This window comes from Rutilus rutilus (assembly GCF_951802725.1).
Source record: "Rutilus rutilus genome assembly, chromosome: 14".
Classification (NCBI taxonomy): domain Eukaryota; kingdom Metazoa; phylum Chordata; class Actinopteri; order Cypriniformes; family Leuciscidae; genus Rutilus; species Rutilus rutilus.
Window position 1 is genome coordinate 32,288,265 of NC_140219.1, and position 20,991 is coordinate 32,309,255.

Sequence of the window (20,991 nt, forward strand, 5' to 3'; positions counted from 1 at the left end):
GATCATTCAGATGCTTCCTCACGTCCTCCAAATCACCCGGTGGTAAACGTCTAGAACGTTCTCTGAAAGGTCGATCATCTGTCACTCGAATGGTGTGTTGTGTGCTCTTTGCACAACCCACATCAAACTCACTGCAGGAGAAAACCTCTTTTCTCTCCATCATCTTTTGACAAAGTCGCTCCTTCCACTCAGGAGGCACAGGAGAGTCACCAAAGTTGAAAGAAGACGGGGACAATTGAGGTGTGAGCAGCTTAGGGCCCTCCTTTTCACTGACTGTATTTATTACATCTACAGGGAATAGATGAGCAATTGGAATTCCACGTTTTAATGTCACATTATGACTGGACACATTTCTTACAGTGACTGTGATGCGACGACAGTGAACAGCAGTGGACTTTTCAACCACCGGCATGACCAGTAGCTCTTCAGGAAAACAATCTACCTCTGGATGGTCTATAAGGACAGCTTGGCAAGAGAGACCACCAGGAAACTTTGGAATACCAACAACCGTAGCAACGCCGCCAGGTGGCAGAGTGAAAGGCTTGTCTCGTGTAAACCAGACTGTTCCTCTTTTTGTTTCAGCTGTGTCGTCAGAAGTTTCCTGAAACTTTTCATAAGCAACTTTTATTACTGGATGAACAGACAGGGTGTTGAGAAAATTGTCTCCTCCATGTGTTTTGCATGAATGGAACAGTCTTCGAACTATTGAGGTGTTTGTGCCGACCACAAGGGAAACATCCCCTGTCATGACCGGATCTGGACACACAAGCACAAGTGTTTCTACAGTCTCAGCTACTCCAACTACATCTCCAGTAAACTCAAGCTTCAAGCACATATAACCATTATATGGATACTCCTTTGCGCTGAGGCCCCAGATCTCAAGGCACTCAATAGGGGTCAAAGGCAGGTGCTTCAGATATTTGTCATAAAAGGAGCGATACAGTAAGGTAACCTGAGACCCGCTATCAAGTAAAGCTTTGGCGTAAATGCCCTCAATTTGTACTGAGACAATAGAGCTAGGTCCTACTAAACCTTCTGGCAAGTTAACCTTCTTTTCTGGTAGCGTGTCACATCTTGTGGAACGTATTCTATCCGGAGCATCAGGCCGTTCCTCTACCGAGCCCCTGGAAAGTTTCCCGTCGGCGGTTTCATTTTCAAAAGGCGCTTGTTCACTTTTCTGAGATTTTCTGGATTTTGACACTCCCGCTGGAAATGACCATCTTCACCACATTTGTAGCAAAAGACATCAACACGATACTGAGGTTTGGGAACCCTCTCCTTCACACGTGCATATGAGTTTCCAGTAGCTTTCTGGCTAGGGTTCTGGTCTACGTGCTCTGCCACACTGGCTGATGCAGTCACAGAGGCAGAAAGGAGACGTGCAACATCAGTCTTGAGACCTTGAAATTCTTTCCTTAGATTCTCTATTGCAAGATCTTTCTCTGCTACGTCAGGGACTGGCGCAGGCTCTGGCAGTGCATGTACAACTGAGGCTGTAGCACACTCGGCTCGTCTACCAGTAGCTAAAGACGTGACCTTCTTTGCATTCGGTCTTTCTAGGATCATCTCCTCTTCTTCTCTTACATCCCGAAGCAACTCAGTAAAGCTGGGAGGAGGCTTGAGTTTGTAAGTCAGTCTTATGCGAAGGGCTACAAGGTCATGAGGCAGAGAGCCTCTAGCAACTTGATCAATGCGTGTTCGGTTCATGTCAACCACTTCAATTCCACCTTTACGATGGACTGCATGCAATAGCTTGTCTAATCTGAGTAAGTAAGCTGATAATTTCTCACTTTCTTGCTGGAATGTATTACGAAACCTCACCATGAGATCAGCTGCACTGTCTGTGGTTCCAAAAGCTGCTTCGAGGACTTTAAGGTAGTCATTGGCAGTGGCCTGGGGATTAGTGACTCTCAAACCTCTGACAATATCTGCTGCTGGCCCTTTAAGACACTCAGCTACTCTCTGTCTTTTGACAACATCAGAACACTGCCATTCGTCCAACATGTGAGTGGTCTGTTCCGCCCAAGCGTCATACTCCTCTTCTCCATGTGGAGTGGGTTTCATACCTGAGAACATGCGTAGCTTGCGATAGGCTGGTCCATCGCCAGACGTGGCTTGACACTTTTCAACTAGTGAGGAGATGGCATTCACCAGAGTTGCGTTCAGGTCTGGATTGGTGGGTGGAGCAGTGGGTAAAGAGCTGGGTGAGGCAGAAGCAGAGGTAAGTAAGCCAGTGACATCAGCTAGTGTCTTCCCTTCATTTGCTAAGAATAACAGCAACTTGGACTGGAAGTCTCCTTTATCAGTTACAGGAACAGTCTGGGTGTCAGTAACATTCACTATCCAAGGTCCAAACTCATCTCCAGCTAGTAACTGTTCAGGTATGTCAGTCTTAGTCATGTCATTAACAGTTTCAACTAAAACTGACTGGCTTTTATTGGAGTGTTCTACACATCGTCCTCTTATTTTACAGGGACCGAAAACTTCAGCCTCATCCAGTACCCTATACATAGTCTCATCAGTAACATCAAGAGAAACTTTACTAAGCACAAATGCTTTCCTTGCATCAACACATTTGTCTTTACACCATTTGAAAATCTGTTCTGGATCCATGTTAATAGCTTTGGATAAACAGAATAAAATAAAAATAATAAAAAAGAATCTCTGAAACACTATAGGGCTATAGGGCTTTTAAGCTACCTCATTTAGCACTGACTTCCTATTTTAATTTAATTTTTTTTATAACATGCTCACAAAACAAAACAACAGTAAACAAAATCCCGGACGAGCCCCCACGTGTAACCCTTCTCACAATTCCATTTTTTTTTAGGATTTATCATGTGCATGGGGAAACGAATTGGTGAGAGGTTACTAGAATTTAAAATCAGGATTTACATATAACAACTGAAACTTCGGGCATGAAACGCTTACTAAAGTGTAGAGAGGCCTGGTTAGCTGAAATAAAGCTATACTGTGTTCGTTTGTTTTCACTGTGAGCATAAACTCCCATACACATATATATTTAACTTAGCCACTATAACCCTTATTTGAAAAAACATAACTGAAATCACACAAATCACATTTCACTCACACACACTTAAATATCAGACCACAAAGATTTAAAGTTAAACTCAAAATGTATTTATATATTTTCTTCAGAACTTGGTGAGTGAACCTTTCAAAATGTTCTCATGTTCAAATGAAATGACAGTTAACAATACCCCGGGGTTTTTCTACTAACTGTCTCAGTTTAGTGACACCACAACGTTGGCGCGCTTGTTGGAGCTCAGTTGAGAAAAAAAAATATTGTCTGTACTCACAGTTCCTCGGTGACAGAAAAATTTACATGACCATTCTGGTTCAAACCGTTTGATCCAGTGGTGAGATACACGATGAAGAAAACCCGTCCTGAAACTCTGTCCGTCTGTGTGAAAAACACAGACATCTCTGGCCTGCAGCACGAATCCCGAGCACATCTATTGCAGCAACATGGATGGCAGTCTCTGATGCACACTAGCCAACAGTCCACAAAAAAAAAACGAATGAGCTTCATGATATCTTTTTCAAGTTCATTTTAGTTCACATACTCACTCAGAACTCGGTGGCAAATTGGATTTCAGGCAGTTCACACGTGGCTATGCGCATCGCAGTTCACATGTGGCTATCAGTTCACATGCTAAGTAAGCAGTAGTTTCACTTCATCCGAATCTCCGTTGTAGATTCAAACAGCTCCAAGCTAACACTCACTTTCCCGTTTTAACAGTGTAGCACCTTCACAAAACTCAAGCAGAATACCCCACTGGTTCTCAACATCGATGAACAGCAATCTATAAATCACACAGAACTTACAGCTAGCTCGCAGCGATCTCTCAGGTTTTTTTTTTTCTCGAACTTTTTCCGCTCGGTCTTTAGTCCCGCCCCCTCAACAATCCGGTAGGCTGTTACACTGCTCTATGGATGGAACTGATTGGATAACTAATGAAACTGACACCTGGCCATCCAATACGAAATAAAGTGACAGAGGGTTCAAAGGTTACTCTCAAAAGAAAAATAATATTTTAACATCTCTATTTATAACTGAATCAACACGCGTAATAATACAAAAAAATTTATTACACACCAGGGCAATTGAACTGGCCCATATTTCAAGATACTGTAATTGTTAACAGAACACAAAATAAACATTAGATAAATTTAGCAGGGTGCTACACATATATGTGCACGTATGTATGATAAATGGACCAAGTTTTTGACCACGTTCAAGGGGGCGCTGTAGAGCCCCTCTGCCACACTCGTGTACCAGCTTTGATCCTAATAGCCAACGATTTCATTGCGTGTGCAAAAAGAGTTTCTGAACATGTTAAGGGTGCCAAAAGTTTAAAAAAAAGAAAAGAAAAATCCTTAGGAAAACAATAGGGCCCTTTGCCCCCTAGGGCTTGGGCCCTAATAAAGATAAAACTATACAACCAGTCTGTCTTCAGAAGCTCCAAAAGGTAATCAGAAACTCCACCCTTTACAAACCTTACCAGGAAATGACTAATCTTATTATTTCTACCTTTCGTTTTACTGAAAGCTAAAACGAGTCAGTGTTGTGAAGAGCAGAGGAGGACACACTAAATTAGATTTTTTGTTTATTTCTAAATGAACCCAGATTAGATTTTGATTGTAATGGCTATTTACTTTTCAAACCAAAGTTCAGAAAGTGAAAGTATATTGTAGATCGTTGGATCTTTTACAAGACGAGGAAATGGATTCAAAATCTGTGGAAGAGCTTTCTTGTCCTGTTTGCTGTGAAATCTTCAAGACTCCTGTTATTCTGTCCTGTAGTCACAGTATTTGTAAAGAGTGTCTACAACAGTTCTGGAAAACTAAGAAAACTCAGGAGTGTCCTGTCTGCAGGAGAAGATCTTCAAAAGATGATCCTCTAGTTAATCTAGCGTTAAAAAACTTGTGTGATTCATTGATAAAGGAGGGAAATGAGAAACGTTCATCAGGATCTGAGGAGATCTGCAGTTTACACAGTGAGAAACTCAAACTCTTCTGTCTGGAGGACAAACAGCCTGTGTGTTTAGTGTGTATTAATTCACATAAACATGACAATCATAAATTCAGACCCATCAGCAAAGTGCTTTCATCTTACAAGGTAAGACAAATATCTCTCATTTCATATGCTGAATACAGTGCTAAACATAGAGTAGTATTTGTGTATACAATAGACCAGTATTTATTTTTGTTCAGACTAAATCTCTGTGTCTCAAATCAAGCCTCTGTGGCTCCCTCTGATCACCGCCAGAGGGCAACATTGCCTGAGTACTTATCCATTTCACAGACTTCATTTTCCATGATCCCGTACCTGGTGCTGATTACACTCCTGATCCCTATCCCATGGACTATTTAACCAGCACTCTCACAAGCTCTCATTGTGAAGTTTTGTTTTGCTGTGGTTTACATCTCTGAGCGGTTTTCTCTGTTTTTGATTTCCCTGTGTGACCCTGGACTGTGTACCTTGTTACGATTCTCTGCTGCCTGCCTACTTACCTGTGCTCTGTCTTCCTGGATTAAGTCTGTACTGTTCGCTGCTTGCCCTGACCCACTGCCTGGTTTGTGATTACGTCTCTGCTCTGCCTTGTATATACCTGTCGCTGTTGACTGAACTGTTTGTTGTACGAGTATCTCTTTTAATAAAGTTGCAAATGGATCCTAACTCTGCTGACTCCGCGTTACACTCTGATTTTCTACTGATATAAAATTAATATTAATATTTATTAATATAATATAAAATTAATATAATATTAATATTTTTTTCATTAATAATATGTGATTAATTACAAGACACACCAAAAAGTGACTGATACTAACATACTTTCTCTTTCTGTATTTGTATTTGCACAACCACAAATTTACAACTGCATGAATATAATAATTAAGAATTGGCCATTGCAAAAAAACACATTTGTTTGGTAAAAACATGATTTATTGATGTTCACCTTTCCAAATTATATAATTAAAAATATATGTCCTGCAGTTTTCAGAGACAAATGCTTCCATGAGAGTGACCCATACATCATATAAATAATATAACAATAAAAACATCCAAACATACAATGTTTAAACCTCTTAAAGCTGCATAAGTTTCACAGATTTTCATCTTAACCTGTAGGAGGAATTTAATACAGCACTGACGTCCTTACAAAACAAGCTCAAACATGGAGAAGAAATGAAGAAAAAGTGTGATAAAACAATTGAACACATCAAGGTGAGGATATAAAGAGTTAAATACTCAACATTCACACAAAGAGTTTATTATTGACATTAGTGGAGTGTGTGTTCATACAGACTGACTGAAGTGAATGTGATTTGATTTCAGTCTCAAGCTGAGCACACAGAGCGTCAGATTAAAGAAGAGTTTGAGAAGCTTCATCAGTTTCTCAGAGACGAAGAAGAAGCTACAATCACTGCACTGAGAGAGGAAGAGGAGCAGAAGAAGCAGAGGATGAAGGAGAAGCTGGAGGAGATGAACACACACATCTCAGCTCTTTCACACACAATCAGAGACATGGAGGAGATGATGAAAGACAATGACGTCTCGTTTCTAAAGGTGACAAATCAATCTGGCTTCATTCTTTGTGCATAACACAACTTGTATAGAGAGACTCATTGACAGTGAGAGTGTTTGATAAGATACTAAAATGTTTTCAAACTCTATATTTTCCAGAACTATAAAGTCACGATGGAAAGGTGAGTGAGCTGCTCGTATCTCTTCTCTCAGTGGATCTGAACTCAAATTCACTGCAGTTCTGACTCCTGAATGTTCCTCAGAGTCCAGATCTCACAGCCGGATCCACGGATGAGTTCTGGAGCTTTGATTCATGTGTCGCGTTATCTGGGTAACCTGCCGTTCAGAGTCTGGAAGAAGATGCTGGAAACTGTCCAACACAGTGAGTCTCAGCAGATTTGACACCAGTGCAGAAGATAGTTCAGATATAAACACTCAACATCAACATTTGATAGAAATATATTTAATAATCACATAATTACAAAGTGAATCTGAACTGTATTTCAGAAAATCATCAGATCATACAGCAAACTCATAATGAAAAGTTTATTCCTCATGGTTTATGTTTATGTATTAGGATACAATAGTGTTTATTGAATACTGATATCAAATCTGAAGCCTCAGTCCATTCTGACAGTAACTGAGAGACCATTGTTATTATTTATGAATTCTTTCAACAAAGTCGTTATATGTGTTTTACATTTATCTTTCTAATATCATCATATCTCATCCTCTAATCTGATGTTATTCTCTTTGCAGCTCCATTGACTCTGGATCCAAACACAGCACATCCTTGTCTCACACTCTCTGCTGATCTGACCAGTCTGTCGAACAGTGATGTATATAAAACACTTCCTCATAATCCAGAGAGGTTTGACTGGTATCCATGTGTCCTGGGATCTGAGGGCTTTAACTCAGGAACACACTGCTGGGATGTGGAGGTTGGAGACAATACACTCTGGGTTCTTGGAATAACCACAGCATCAAACCAGCGGAAGGGACGTGTTTTCTTTAAGTCTAATGTCTGGCGTGTTCGGTACATGAACAGCGAATACACCTCAGAATCCCCAGAGCAACCCTACACTGTCTTTACTGTTAAACAGAAGCCTCAGCGTGTGAGAGTTCAGCTGGACTATGCCAGAGGAACAGTGTCATTCTCTGATCCTGTAACTAACACACATTTACTCACATTCACAACCACCTTCAACGACACAGTCTTTCCATTCTTATATAATCGCTGCACAACTCCTCTGAGGATCTTACCAGTTAAACTCTTTATTACAGCAGAAAATCACAGTTAAATCTAATTCTGCTTCTAGATTAATACAGTTTGGCAAATTATGCTTCAATAACAACACTGTAATAAAAGGGTCTCATTGATCAATCTGTCACAAATCAAGCCTCTGTGGCTCCCTCTGATCACCACCAGAGGGCTCCCTCACCGGAGTACTAACTTTGACTCAGACTACGTTTCCCATCATTCCATGCCTGTTACTGATTACAATCACACCTGATCCTCATCCCATGGACTATTAATGTCACACACACACACACACACTCACTGCAAAGTCTTGTTCTTGCCATTGCAGACATTTCTGAGCGTGTTTCCCAGTATATTGATCTGTTGTGTTTGACCTTGGACTGTTTTCTTTGTATTCCTGTATTGCTGCCTGCCCTTCTGATCTTCTGCCTGTTTACCTGGATTTTTCCTTTTGTCTGCTGCCTGCCCTGATCCATTGCCTGTTGTATGATTACGTTTCTGCCTTGCCTTTGATATCTCTGTTGCTGGTGATTGACCTCAGCCCGTTGTTATCCTACTATCTTAAATAAAGCTGCACATGGATCCCACTTCTCCTGACTCATCATTACAGAAGACTTCGCCAGACCCCGATCCAGCAGCTATATATCGTCTGTCTACCGAGGTATCCACTCAAGCAAGTATTCTAGCTACTCACCAACACCAACTCACCCGGTTAACTTCGGTGACAGAGGAACTGGTGAAAACACTGCAAAGCATGAGATTCCCCACGGCTGAAACAAGCCAGCCATCGAGCAACCCCACCGCCAACGATGCACCGATGACGTCATCCACTGCCAGCCCAAGGCTAGCTTTTCCTGAGAAATATGATGGTTCTCCAACAAAATGTAAGGGATATTTACTGCAATGGTCGTTGTTTGTTTCCCAACAACCTACATTATATCACACAGATGAAGGCCGTATAGCCTTAGTATGCTCTTTACTGACGGGGAAAGCATTAGAATGGGCCACGGCAGTTTGGAAGGGGAGTTGACCCACCTTTTCCACGGTTGACAGCTTTCTGCAAAGATTTCGTGAAATCTTCGAACATTCAGAGGGGGGAAAGGAATCGGGAGAACAACTGCTGGCTCTTCGACAAGGAAGACAGACGGCAGCTGAGTATGCGCTCACCTTCCGCACTCTTGCAGCACAAACAGTGTGGGTAGATGATACTTTGAAATTGTTATTTCGCAAAGGATTAAGTGTGGAACTTCAGTCTGAGCTGGCCTGCCGTTATGAAGGGAAGAATCTTGACCAGTTCATTGAACTAGCAATTCGCATTGATAATTTGATCCACTCGAGACGTCCTAATAGGATTCCTTCTGCACTTTCCTCCGCTGCCACGATCACCTCTGACCATGAACCAATGCAGATCGTCTTCACTCATATCTCCTCAGAAGAAAATGAGCGTCGTTACCGTCAAAGACTGTGTCTGTACTATGGGCTACCAGGGCATATGAGAGCGTCCTGTCCCACACGTCCATCTCAAGGAAACCCAACGACGGTGAGTTATCAGTCCCAGTCATCTTCTAACATGGAATTGCCAGTAGTTCTTACTGTTAATGGTGGAACAATCAATGCTACGGCCATGATTGATTCTGGAGCTGCAGCTAACTTTACTGACCCAGACTTTGCCAAAAGTCATAACATTTCCTTAATTCCATGTGATTCTGTTTTGGCAGTGACAGTGTTAGATGGACGCCCGCTGGGGACCGGTCGCATTCAGTACACCACTGGCGACATATCCTTAAAGACTGGGACCTTACATACGGAAATCATTTGATTGTTCCTTATTAAATCACCACGTAACCCCATTATACTTGGATTCCCTTGGCTACAACAACATAATCCTCACATTTCCTGGGCTGAGAGACAAATTGTACAATGGTCTGACGCATGTCTTAAAAACTGTATCCAACCAGTTCCTGTCCTGAACACCCAACCCACTACTTCCAAGCTGCAACCAGTTTCCACCCATGACCTACCCCTAGAGTACAAAGATTTTGTAGAGGCTTTCAGTAAGACCAAGGCATCTCAACTACCTCCTCATCGTTCTGGTGACTGCGCCATTGAACTGCTTCCAGGTACCACTCTTCCCAAGGGCAGGATTTTTCCCTTGTCACAACCCGAATCTGAGGCTTTGAAAAACTATATCAATGAAGAACTGGCAAAGGGGTTCATTCGACCATCCACTTCTCCGGCATCAGCAGGGTTCTTCTTTGTAAAAAAAAAAAGGATGGTGGGCTGCGACCCTGTATCGACTACCGAGGTCTCAATGAAATTACTGTAAAAATTCGTTACCCACTGCTGTTAGTTCCTGCAGCTCTGGAGCAACTTCGCACTGCCAAGTATTTCACAAAACTCGACTTGCGCTGTGCATACAACCTGATAAGAATCTGTGAAGGAGATGAGTGGAAGACTGCCTTTTCCACGGCAACAGGCCACTATGAATATTTGGTTATGCCTTTCGGGCTGGTCAATAGTCCTTCTGTCTTCCAAGCCTTCATCAATGACGTATCAAAGGCAGGTTTCAAGGATTTCTGATGCTCAGAGGGCTCACAGTACATTCTATCAAACATTTAAACTGAAGATGAAGCTTTTAATACTACTGTTGTCCACAAGAGGAACAATACATCTTTTTAATCTAATCTTTATCATTATCCAGCATTAGCTGATAAACAAATGTTTAAAACCATAATTTTTTTCAAAGAATTAGGGTGCACTGGTACTATAGATTTATATAATTTGCGTATTCTCCATCATGGATATTTTATGTTTTCAGGCCTACATTTCGGTTCGGCCTAGACCCCAACAGCATAGTTGGCATGAAGGTCTCAAATGCTTGAACCCCGTTAATTGCTACTTGCAGCTATATTTAATATTATTATTATACATGTGATAATTAAGTATCCATTAAATAAGTCATAAAATAATGAAAGTATGTTTAAATCCACGTTTACAATATGTAAGACAACAAAAAGTGTCGACACATTTTAGTCATAGACCCTTTTCAGATTTCCGGGTTTCTGAGATGTTTACACAGTGAGAAATAGTCCAGGCGTTTTAGGAAAAAAGGGTGAACAAATTGCAACAGAATCAGACTCAACTGATTTTGTATCCTCAATATGTCCTGAGTAAGGGAAAAAAAGCCCCGAAGAATCCCATTAGGGGAAAGTTCCGAAAAAGACCCAAATATAGCCTATTCATAGGCCTATTCATTCTTTTTCTTACGTGAATAGGGTAAAAAATTTAACCTTTAGATATCACCATGCAAATTACTGAGTTGATTACTTATATCAAGACAAACAAAAAATGTATTACAAGTTTTTTTAAATTGTTTGTTAACATGGACAAACGGTGCATAATCTAATTACAGATGTGCTAATTTGCATAAATACCACAACAAATCTAAACATTGGGTCTAGCCAGGTGAAAATGTCTTGTTGAATCTTGTTGACACATAACAGTAAAATACTTAATGTTAAGGTCTGAATGGAACCCATTTAGGCTACCCATGAGCATTAATACATAGAGGCTGGAAGAAGTACTTCAGAAACCAGCCTTTATTAATTTTTAAGAGACTGGGTTTGGGGCTGGGTCCTTGGGACTGTTTCTGGGGGACGAGTCTGAGGCAAGAACAGGAGACAATGGTAAGGAGAATGCAGAAGAGAAAAGGTAAGTAAAATAAAAAATAAATCCCCAGAAACAGTCCCACGGACCCAGCCCCAAACCCCATCTCTGCAATAATAATTAATAAAGGCTGGTTTAAAGTATTTCTTCCTGCCTCTATGTATTAATGCTCATGGGTAGCCTAAATGGGTTCCATTCAGACCTTAACATTAAGTATTTTACTGTTATATGTCAACAAGATTCAACAAGACATTTTCTCCTGGCTATACCCAATGTTTAGATCTGTTGTGGTATTTATGCAAATTAGCACATCTGTAATTAGATTATACACCGTTTGTCCATGTTAACAAACAATTAAAAAAAAACTTGTAATACATTTTTTGTTTGTCTTGATTTAAGTAATCAACTCAGTAATTTTCATGGTGATATCTAAAGGTTAAATTGTTTACCCTATTCACGTAAGAAAAAGAATGAATAGGCTATATTTGGGTCTTTTTCGGAACTTTCCCCTAATGGGATTCCTCAGGGCTTTTTTTCCCAACTCAGGACATATTGAGGATACAAAATCAGTTTGCTTCTGTTGCAATTTGTTCACGGTTGACCCCCATTTTGGCTTAAAACGCCTGGACTCAAACTCAAACTCTTCTGTCTGGAGGACAAACAGCCTGTGTGTTTAGTGTGCAGAGACTCAGAGAAACACACCAATCACACATTCAGACCCATCAGTGAAGTGCTTTCATCTTACAAGGTAAGACAAATATCTCCCATTTCATATGCTGAATACAGTGCTAAACATAGAGTATTATTTGTGTATACAATAGACCAGTATTTATTTTTACTCAGACTAAATCTCTATAATTTACTACTGCTATAAAGTAGTTCTGCACTAAGCTTCGACTGCTCTGATGTTCAAATCTTCTTGAATGAATCAGCATTGGCACAAAACAAAAATAAAAATGTCATGGGTTATTAAAAATAATTATTTAATAATATGTGATTAATTACAAGACATACCAAAAAGTGACTGATACTAACATACTTTCTCTTTCTGTATTTGTATTTGCACAACCACAAATTTACAACTGCATGGATATAATAATTAAGAATTGGCCATTGCAAAAAACACATTTGTTTGGTAGAAACATGATTTATTGACGTTCATCCTTTCCAAATTATATAATTAAAAAACATATGTCCTGCAATTTTCAGACACAAATGCTTCCATGAGAATGACCCATTCAACATATAAGTAATATAACAATAAAAACATCCAAACATACAATGTTTAAACCTCTTAAAGCTGCATAAGTTTCACAGATTTTCATCTTAACCTGTAGGAGGAATTTAATACAGCACTGACGTCCTTACAAAACAAGCTCAAACATGGAGAAGAAATGAAGAAAAAGTGTGATAAAACAATTGAACACATCAAGGTGAGGATATAAAGAGTTAATACTCAACATTCACACACAGAGTTTATTATTGACATTAGTGGAGTGTGTGTTCATACAGCGCTGACTGAAGTGAATGTGATTTGATTTCAGTCTCAAGCTGAGCACACAGAGCGTCAGATTAAAGAAGAGTTTGAGAAGCTTCATCAGTTTCTCAGAGACGAAGAAGAAGCTACAATCACTGCACTGAGAGAGGAAGAGGAGCAGAAGAAGCAGAGGATGAAGGAGAAGCTGGAGGAGATGAACACACACATCTCAGCTCTTTCACACACAATCAGAGACATGGAGGAGATGAAAGACAATGACGTCTCGTTTCTAAAGGTGACAAATCAATCTGGCTTCATTCTTTGTGCATAACACAACTTGTATAGAGAGACTCATTGACAGTGAGAGTGTTTGATAAGATACTAAAATGTTTTCAAACTCTATATTTTCCAGAACTATAAAGTCACGATGGAAAGGTGAGTGAGCTGCTCGTATCTCTTCTCTCAGTGGATCTGAACTCAAATTCACTGCAGTTCTGACTCCTGAATGTTCCTCAGAGTCCAGATCTCACAGCCGGATCCACGGATGAGTTCTGGAGCTTTGATTCATGTGTCGCGTTATCTGGGTAACCTGCCGTTCAGAGTCTGGAAGAAGATGCTGGAAACTGTCCAACACAGTGAGTCTCAGCAGATTTGACACCAGTGCAGAAGTTCAGATATAAACACACACAACATCAACATTTGATAGAAATATATTTAATAATCATTAAGTGAATACATATATAGTGAATATATTAAGTGAATCTGAACTGTATTTCAGAAAATCATCAGATCATGCAAAAAAGTCTATTCTTCGTAATCTATATTTATGTATTAGGATACAATAGTATTTATTGAATACTGATTTTAAACCTGGAGCCTCAATCCATTCTGATAGTAACTGAGAGACCATTGTTATGATTTATGAATTCTTTCAACAAAGTCTTTATTTGTTTTACATTTATCTTTCTAATACATCATATTTCATCCTGTAATCTGATGTTATTCTCTTTGCAGCTCCGTTGACTCTGGATCCAAACACAGCACATCCTCGTCTCACACTCTCTGCTGATCTGACCAGTGTGTCGAACAGTGATGTATATAAAACACTTCCTGATAATCCAGAGAGGATTGATGAGTATCCATGTGTCCTGGGATCTGAGGGCTTTAACTCAGGAACACACTGCTGGGATGTGGAGGTTGGAGACAATACACTCTGGATTCTTGGAATAACCACAGCATCAAACCAAAGGAAGGGAGAGGTTTTCTTTAAGTCTAATGTCTGGTTTGTGCGATACTTAAACAGCAAATACAGCTCAGAATCCCCAGAGCAACCCGTCACTGTCTTTACTGTTAAACAGAAGCTTCAGCGTGTGAGAGTTCAGCTGGACTATGACAGAGGAACAGTGTCATTCTTAGATCCTGTAACTAACACACATTTACTCACATTCACATCCACCTTCAACGACACAGTCTTTCCATTCTTATATAATGGCTGCACAACTTCTCCTCTGAGGATCTTACCAGTTAAACTCTTTATTACAGCAGAAAATCACAGTTAAATCTGATTCTGTTTCTAGATTAATTCAGCTTTGCAAATTATTATTCAGTAACAACACTGTAATAAAAGGGTCTCATTGATCAATCACACTTAAATGTAAAATTTAGAGCCAACTTAACACTTGTGTAACACTTGTGCGTCCTTAAGGACATTTTTTGTCTTTTTTAGTTTTATTTTTTTTGCAAGTTGCAATTTTTATTTTTTTAAATAATTTTTCCTGTGTTAATCCCAACTTCCTAAATGTTTGGCACAAGTGTTTATTTTTATTGGAATTATCTTATTTCACCCTCATCTTTTTCTTTCATGAATCAGTTTTACACTAGTAACACAAAATATTTACACTCAGGACCTTAAAGGTTGTATCAGCGATTTCAGGCCCAAAAAAGGCCCAAACATAAATGATCACATTCATCTAATCTTTCCTAACGATCCGCTAGCTGATCGCCCCATAAGCATGCCATCAAAAAAACGTGTCTCTGTAGGCAGCCTAGGCTCTGAGATCTGCACACAAAAACAGTTGGTTTCACCACCACTCAAAACCAAAATAAATAGTGTTCCAACCAATCACCGACAGGGATTCGTTGATAGACATTTTCACTAGTATTTAACCTTTATCTAAATAATAACATGAGAATGATGATGTAAAAATACATTTAGAATACATTCCATATTCTCAGTTCGTTGTCTGATGTATTACATTGAATGACGAGACATATGATATTCACTCTTCAAATACATTCACTCAAATGAAACGTATGTAGCGCCTCTCTAGCTTGTTTCACTATAATGAGAGGTGGCTATCCTGAGTTCTTTAACTTTCTTTTCAGTAAAATATGTGAGTTTCACTAATAAATGTATCAGTATTCAACTTGTGTGTGTGTGATTATTAACTCATTGTATGAAATACTCTTTCCCTCTAAATCACTATTTAAGCAGTACTATTTACACTTTAAACGGAAATGAAATGTCTTTCAAGTACTTTTATCTTATAAATACTTTCACATTTAACTCAAAAATTACTCATTTTCCTTAATCAACTTAAAGTATCAGTCAGTAACCACAACTGTTTTATAAAAAAGGACAGATTTAGTTAGAAAAAGTGTGTCAGAAAGTAAAAGGTATTAATAAACTCACTTTTCAGATCACAAAGGTATTTAAATTCACATTCAAACAATAGGGCCGAAGAAAATAAAATAGCCGGCAAAACTCTATTTTAAATTTGAAATACCCTTCAAATGTTCAAATGATGCAGGCCTGAATGTAGCTCGGGTACGTTGTAGCCTTAAATGAAATGGCTGCTTCACCACACAGGCCAAACAAAAAAAATGGTACCTTACATACTCAATGTAGATGTAAGCTCACACGGACAGGATCAAAGGCGTCAGTAACAGGAAACAGGATGAAGAGAGTTGAAGAGAAGAGAAGATGGTTGACGAGGAAAGTCACATGGTTGACGATACGGGCAAAGTCCACCACTCGGTACGCTATCCGGCTCCGTCAAGGTCTTTGATGATCGTCACTCTCACAGTTCCACACAGGCTTAACTACTCGAGATCGCTGGCCGCTAGCTTGTTAGCAAAGTCCATGCAAAACACTAAGCACTAATTTCAGTCTTCGTGTGCGGAGTATGCCACTCACACTGACCTAATTATCTCCATTAAAGTGAATATAAGAGTCCTTGTTGAACACTTTCACTAAAACGGGTGCATTAGCTATATTAACATTAACCACGTTTTTCTTATCTGTAAACACACTCCCATCTCACGCGTCTCGCGATCCTCTTCCACACTTGTACCTTGACCTCAACCCTGATTGGCTCATTACAAAACTTTCAGAAATAAAATAAATTCACAAAACATTTCTGTAATTCTTTCTTTCTATTCTTACCGGCATCATTATAGCATCTTCACAAATACTATTAACCAAAAAATATTTAACCTTTTAAATGTAAAACATGAAAATAAAACAATATGCATTTTTCTTATTGCGCAAAATCACAACTTCTTTGCTGGTCAATGATTCTTAACTTTTTTAACCTCAAATTCTATTTATTAAACTATGAAATTATTTATTCCAGTTTATATAACTTTTACTAATGATAATGATTTCAACAGGGTTACACCCTCCCCCTTTTAAATGTCTGTGTGTCCTCATCAGACACTAATAAACTAACAAAGGAGTCATAAGGGCATAATAATTAGTGTGTCTAGTGTTTTCCTATTTTAATGACTATCCCTCTGTGTACAATAGTCAAAGGCTCATCCCTTGATCTACCAGGCTCATCATAGGTAAGTCTAATAGTTGGCTTGGCAGTTCTTTTAGGTCTAGGCTCAGATCTGGGCTGCACTCTATCCTCCTGGACCTCAGATACTACTTCTTGTTCAGACTCCGATCCAGCTTCACTGGTCTCTTCCAGAGCTACTTCTGGATCACACTCCTCATCCTCAGGTCCTGGCTTAGAGTTCTGATCAACAACTTCTGGGCCTGAATAATTTTCATGTTCTGTTTCAGGGTCATCTTCTAATTCAATTACTGGCCTAGCAGTATTGAGCACCCTCGGGACAGGCTCTCTCCGATTGCAACGGTGAGTGACATAATACTCCATGTCAGAGGATGAATCAGAAAACTCCTGTAACTCTCGAACCTCTGGTCTTGAGTCTCTTTGACTTCTCTTACGAGTGTCTGCTCTGGTCTTGGGTTTCTCAGGCGGATCAACATCCTGGTCAGTGAAAGGCATTCTCACCAGCTGTCCAATCAGAAGAAGGTGGTCCCTGTGTATAGTCTTTGTCCCGAACCTTCCATCCTCCCGCTTGATCTTGAACACAGGTAGGTTTGGCATCTTTCCAACGACAACATACGGGTCAGAACTCCACTTGCTTTCCAGTTTGTGCTTGCCTTTCAATCCTAGATTCCGGAGCAGTACTCTGTCGCCGATCTCTATGGACTGAAAGGTAACTCGGCGATCATACAACCTCTTGTTTCTCTGGTGCCGTTTGTCTGCAGCATCAGATGCTAACTTGTAGGCTTGCTTCAAGTCTTCCTTCAGCTTTGTGACATATCGGGTGTGAGACGCCTCTTCTATGCCATCTGGGGACGTTCCAAAGCACAGGTCAACAGGAAGTCTCGCCTCTCTGCCAAACATTAGATGGTAAGGTGAGTACCCTGTGGCATCACACTTCGTACTGTTGTACGCGTGGACCAGGTAAGGCACATGTTGACTCCACGTACGCTTCTTCTCCCGGCCTAACGTACCAAGCATAGATAGCAGAGTCCGGTTGAACCTTTCTGGCTGCGGGTCTCCTTGCGGATGATATGGCGTTGTCCGCGACTTGCGTATCCCCATCAAGGTCAACAATTCTCGGATCAGACGGCTCTCGAAATCTCTTCCTTGATCCGAATGGATCCTTGAAGGCAGTCCATAATGTATGAAATATTTCTCTATCAGCACCTTTGCCACAACATGAGCCTTCTGGCTTTTAGTTGGGAAAGCCTGGGCGTATCTCGTGAAATGATCCGTGATCACTAACACGTTACTTATGCCTTTGGAGTCAGGCTCCATGGAAAGAAAGTCCATGCACACTAAATCCATAGGCCCCTGACTTACAATTTGGTGCAATGGAGCAGCTCTCTGTATGGGGGTCTTGTGAGTGACACACTCCCCACAGTTCTTAATGTATTCTTCCACTTGCTTCGACATCATAGGCCAAAAGAATCTACTTCGGAGCAGGTCAACAGTTCTTTCTTGTCCAAGGTGCCCCACGTCATCATGCATGGCCTGCATAACCATCTCCCGGAACTCTCTTGGCAGGATGAGTTGATTGACCACATCTCCGGATGGTCTCTTAGTGTACCGGTACAGCAATCCATCCTTCATTGACAGCTTCCCAGCTTCTCTTTTCAATCTGGACAACTCAGGACTCATGCCCCCCTCCTCTGGCCAGTGCCCACTCTTGATGGCTTGGATGGCCGGTCCAATGGATTCATCCTCTTCTTGAGCCTTTCTGAGACTCATTTTGGACATGAGCTCCAGGGACTTTAACTCCATGTGTGCTGGAAACGCATACAGGTCAGGAACACAGTGGGGAGATGCTCCAAGCTGAGCAACACAGACTGGTGTACTACGTGCAGACTCTGGGATGCAGACTCTCTGACAAATGGTTTTCACTCCAGACTGAGGTATAGTCACCCAGCCATTGTCATCCTCCTCTGACATGTTCCGGGACAACAGGTCGGCATCAATGTTCTGTCGACCTGGGCGATACTGCACATCAAACTCGTACGTTGATAGGGCTGCTAGCCAGCGATGCCCCACCGCATTGAGCTTGGCTGTGGACAGCACGTACGTCAGCGGATTGTTGTCAGTACGTACGGTGAATCTTGCCCCATACAAATAGTCGTGGAATTTATCGACTACTGCCCACTTGAGAGACAAGAATTCCAGCTGATGTATGGGGTAGTTTCTCTCTGCAGAGCTGACTTTTCTGCTGGCAAAGGCAACTGGTCTCAAGCCTCCAGGGTGTTCTTGGTAAAGAACAGCACCCAGACCCTTCAAGCTTGCATCCACATGCAGGATGTATGGACGTTGTGGATTGGCAAATGCCAGGACAGGCGCATGTGTTAGACAGTGAATTATATGATGAAACGCATCTGTACAGGATTGGTCCCATCTTTCCCCGAATGGTTCTGATTCTTTCAAGTAGACTTTGTTCACATCTTGGTCATACTTCTTTCTCTTCTGAGTTGGAGCATATCCCTTTGTGAGTTCAGTCAGTGGTCTTACAATTTCAGAATAGTTCTGGATGAATCGACGGTAATAACCGCAAAATCCTAGAAAAGATTGCAACGTCTTCAAGTTTGATGGCATGGGCCATGCAGTGACAGCCTCAATCTTGTTTGGATCTGGGGCAACTCCATCTGCAGACACAATGTGCCCCAGGTACTTGACCCTTGGCAGACAGATCTGGCACTTGTCCACTGAGAGCTTCAGCCCAACTTCACCGAGACGATCTAGGACCTTGAGCAGTCTCTCTTCGTGTTCCTCAAGAGTTTTTCCAAACACGATCACGTCGTCCAGGTACACCAGCACTTGTAAGAGGTTCATGTCACCGACCGCCTTTTCCATCAACCTTTGAAAGGTTGCTGGTGCCCCAGTAATGCCTTGAGGCATTCGTTCGAACTGAAAAAATCCTAACGGGCAAATGAATGCCGTCTTCTCTTTGTCCTCTTCGGACATGGCTATCTGGTAGTAGCCTGAACGCAAATCCAGTACAGAGAACCACTGACTTCCTGTTAAAGCATTCAGCGCATCTTCAATGCATGGTGTAGTGTACTGGTCGGGTATGGTTCGGCTATTCAATAGTCTGTAATCTATGCACATCCTAATAGCCCCAGTCTTCTTTCTAACTACAACTATTGGGGATGCATAGGGGCTCCGCGACTCTGTTATGATCCCAGCCTGCAGCAGTTCTTGTAAATGCTTTCTCACGTCTTCGATATCTGCTGGGGCTAGCCGGCGTGACCGTTGACGGAAAGGGCGGGAATCAGAAAGTCGGATTCTGTGCTCCACTCCTCTTGCTAATCCCACGTCCCACTCGTGCATTGAGAAGACATGAGACTTTTGAGCCAGTTTCTTACATAATCTGTTCTTCCACTGTTCAGAGATGGGGGAGTCTCCAAAATTGATCATGCTCTCATCAAAGTCAGAGGAAGCAGTCTCCTTAGGGGGAATCGTCGCAACTGAATCAATGTGGTACACACATCCAATCACTGTTCCCACAGGTATGGAAGTTTCTCTTGAAGACTCATTTTTTAGTAGTATTCTCAAACTGTTGACATCCAATGCCCCACTGGGCACAACCATGGGATGAAAGATCACATCAGCAGGTAAGGCAGCTGCAGGTGAGGAGTCAATCATCAGGATTTCTTGAGCAACAGGCTTCCTCAGGTCGACTTTGCACACAACCTGAGTGTCACCATCTGGGGGTAAGACCAAGGGGCCTGGACCCATCCATCGGACACGGCCCGCCTCCTCCTCTTGGACCGGGACTGCAAAACCCTTTAGAGCAGGTTGATCTTCCTCCACATGAACACGAAGACCTAGTGTTCGGGTGACATCAATGCCATTATCTTTGCATTGATTTACCAAGCGCCTAACATGGCTCGCGTTGGTGCCCACAATGACAGACGTCTTATCGTCACTCCTGGGGTTAGGACATATGAGAGCTAGGACAGTTACAGTCTGACTGGTTCCTAACACCTCAGCTGGATACTCCACATCAACTACCACATAGCCACGGTAAGGGTAGCTAGCTCCAGACTCACTTAAACCCCACAGGGAAAGACCAGCTACTGGCTGAATGGGGATATCAGACAAGTACTTCTGGTACCAGGGTTCAAAAATGATTGTCACCTGAGAGCCGCTATCTAATAGAGCAGTGCAGGGTTGTCCATTAACCTTCAGCGGCACCAGGCTA

At 41.3% G+C, this 20,991-nt stretch overlaps 3 protein-coding genes and 1 long non-coding RNA gene across 4 annotated transcripts; 2 read left to right on the plus strand and 2 right to left on the minus strand.

Annotated features, from left to right (window-relative positions):
- Positions 1-1,113: 1,113 nt before the first annotated feature.
- LOC311303328 (paraneoplastic antigen Ma1 homolog) lies at positions 1,114-2,400 on the minus strand (the record flags this gene model as incomplete). Its single annotated transcript, XM_084429754.1, has 1 exon — positions 1,114-2,400. One exon carries the CDS (start codon positions 2,398-2,400, stop codon positions 1,114-1,116), a length of 1,287 nt encoding a protein of 428 aa, XP_084285880.1.
- An 839-nt stretch (positions 2,401-3,239) lies between these two features.
- Positions 3,240-3,650, minus strand: LOC311303482. The gene is made up of 2 exons (XR_014629766.1): positions 3,592-3,650; positions 3,240-3,513 (listed from the first exon to the last, which is right to left on the minus strand). It is a non-coding gene; the product is annotated as an uncharacterized lncRNA (long non-coding RNA).
- An 820-nt stretch (positions 3,651-4,470) lies between these two features.
- LOC311303462 (E3 ubiquitin-protein ligase TRIM35-like) lies at positions 4,471-8,508 on the plus strand. The gene is made up of 6 exons (XM_084429964.1): positions 4,471-5,143; positions 6,161-6,256; positions 6,368-6,598; positions 6,716-6,738; positions 6,820-6,938; positions 7,316-8,508. Exons 1-6 carry the CDS (start codon positions 4,748-4,750, stop codon positions 7,855-7,857), a joined length of 1,407 nt encoding a protein of 468 aa, XP_084286090.1. The 5' UTR covers positions 4,471-4,747; the 3' UTR covers positions 7,858-8,508.
- Positions 8,509-13,378: 4,870 nt separating this feature from the next.
- Positions 13,379-15,384, plus strand: LOC311303466 (zinc-binding protein A33-like). Its single transcript, XM_084429969.1, has 3 exons — positions 13,379-13,395; positions 13,477-13,595; positions 13,975-15,384. Exons 1-3 carry the CDS (start codon positions 13,388-13,390, stop codon positions 14,517-14,519), a joined length of 672 nt encoding a protein of 223 aa, XP_084286095.1. The 5' UTR covers positions 13,379-13,387; the 3' UTR covers positions 14,520-15,384.
- Positions 15,385-20,991: the final 5,607 nt, after the last annotated feature.

Excerpts from the sequence above, each read along its gene's own strand:
- LOC311303462 (XM_084429964.1), top strand. The coding sequence starts at position 4,748 with ATGGATTCAAAATCTGTGGAAGAGCTTTCTTGTCCTGTTTGCTGTGAA. Across the intron at positions 5,144-6,160 it reads AAGTGCTTTCATCTTACAAG|GAGGAATTTAATACAGCACT; the intron begins GTAAGACAAATA and ends CTTAACCTGTAG. Across the intron at positions 6,939-7,315 it reads GCTGGAAACTGTCCAACACA|CTCCATTGACTCTGGATCCA; the intron begins GTGAGTCTCAGC and ends TTCTCTTTGCAG.
- LOC311303466 (XM_084429969.1), top strand. Across the intron at positions 13,596-13,974 it reads GCTGGAAACTGTCCAACACA|CTCCGTTGACTCTGGATCCA; the intron begins GTGAGTCTCAGC and ends TTCTCTTTGCAG.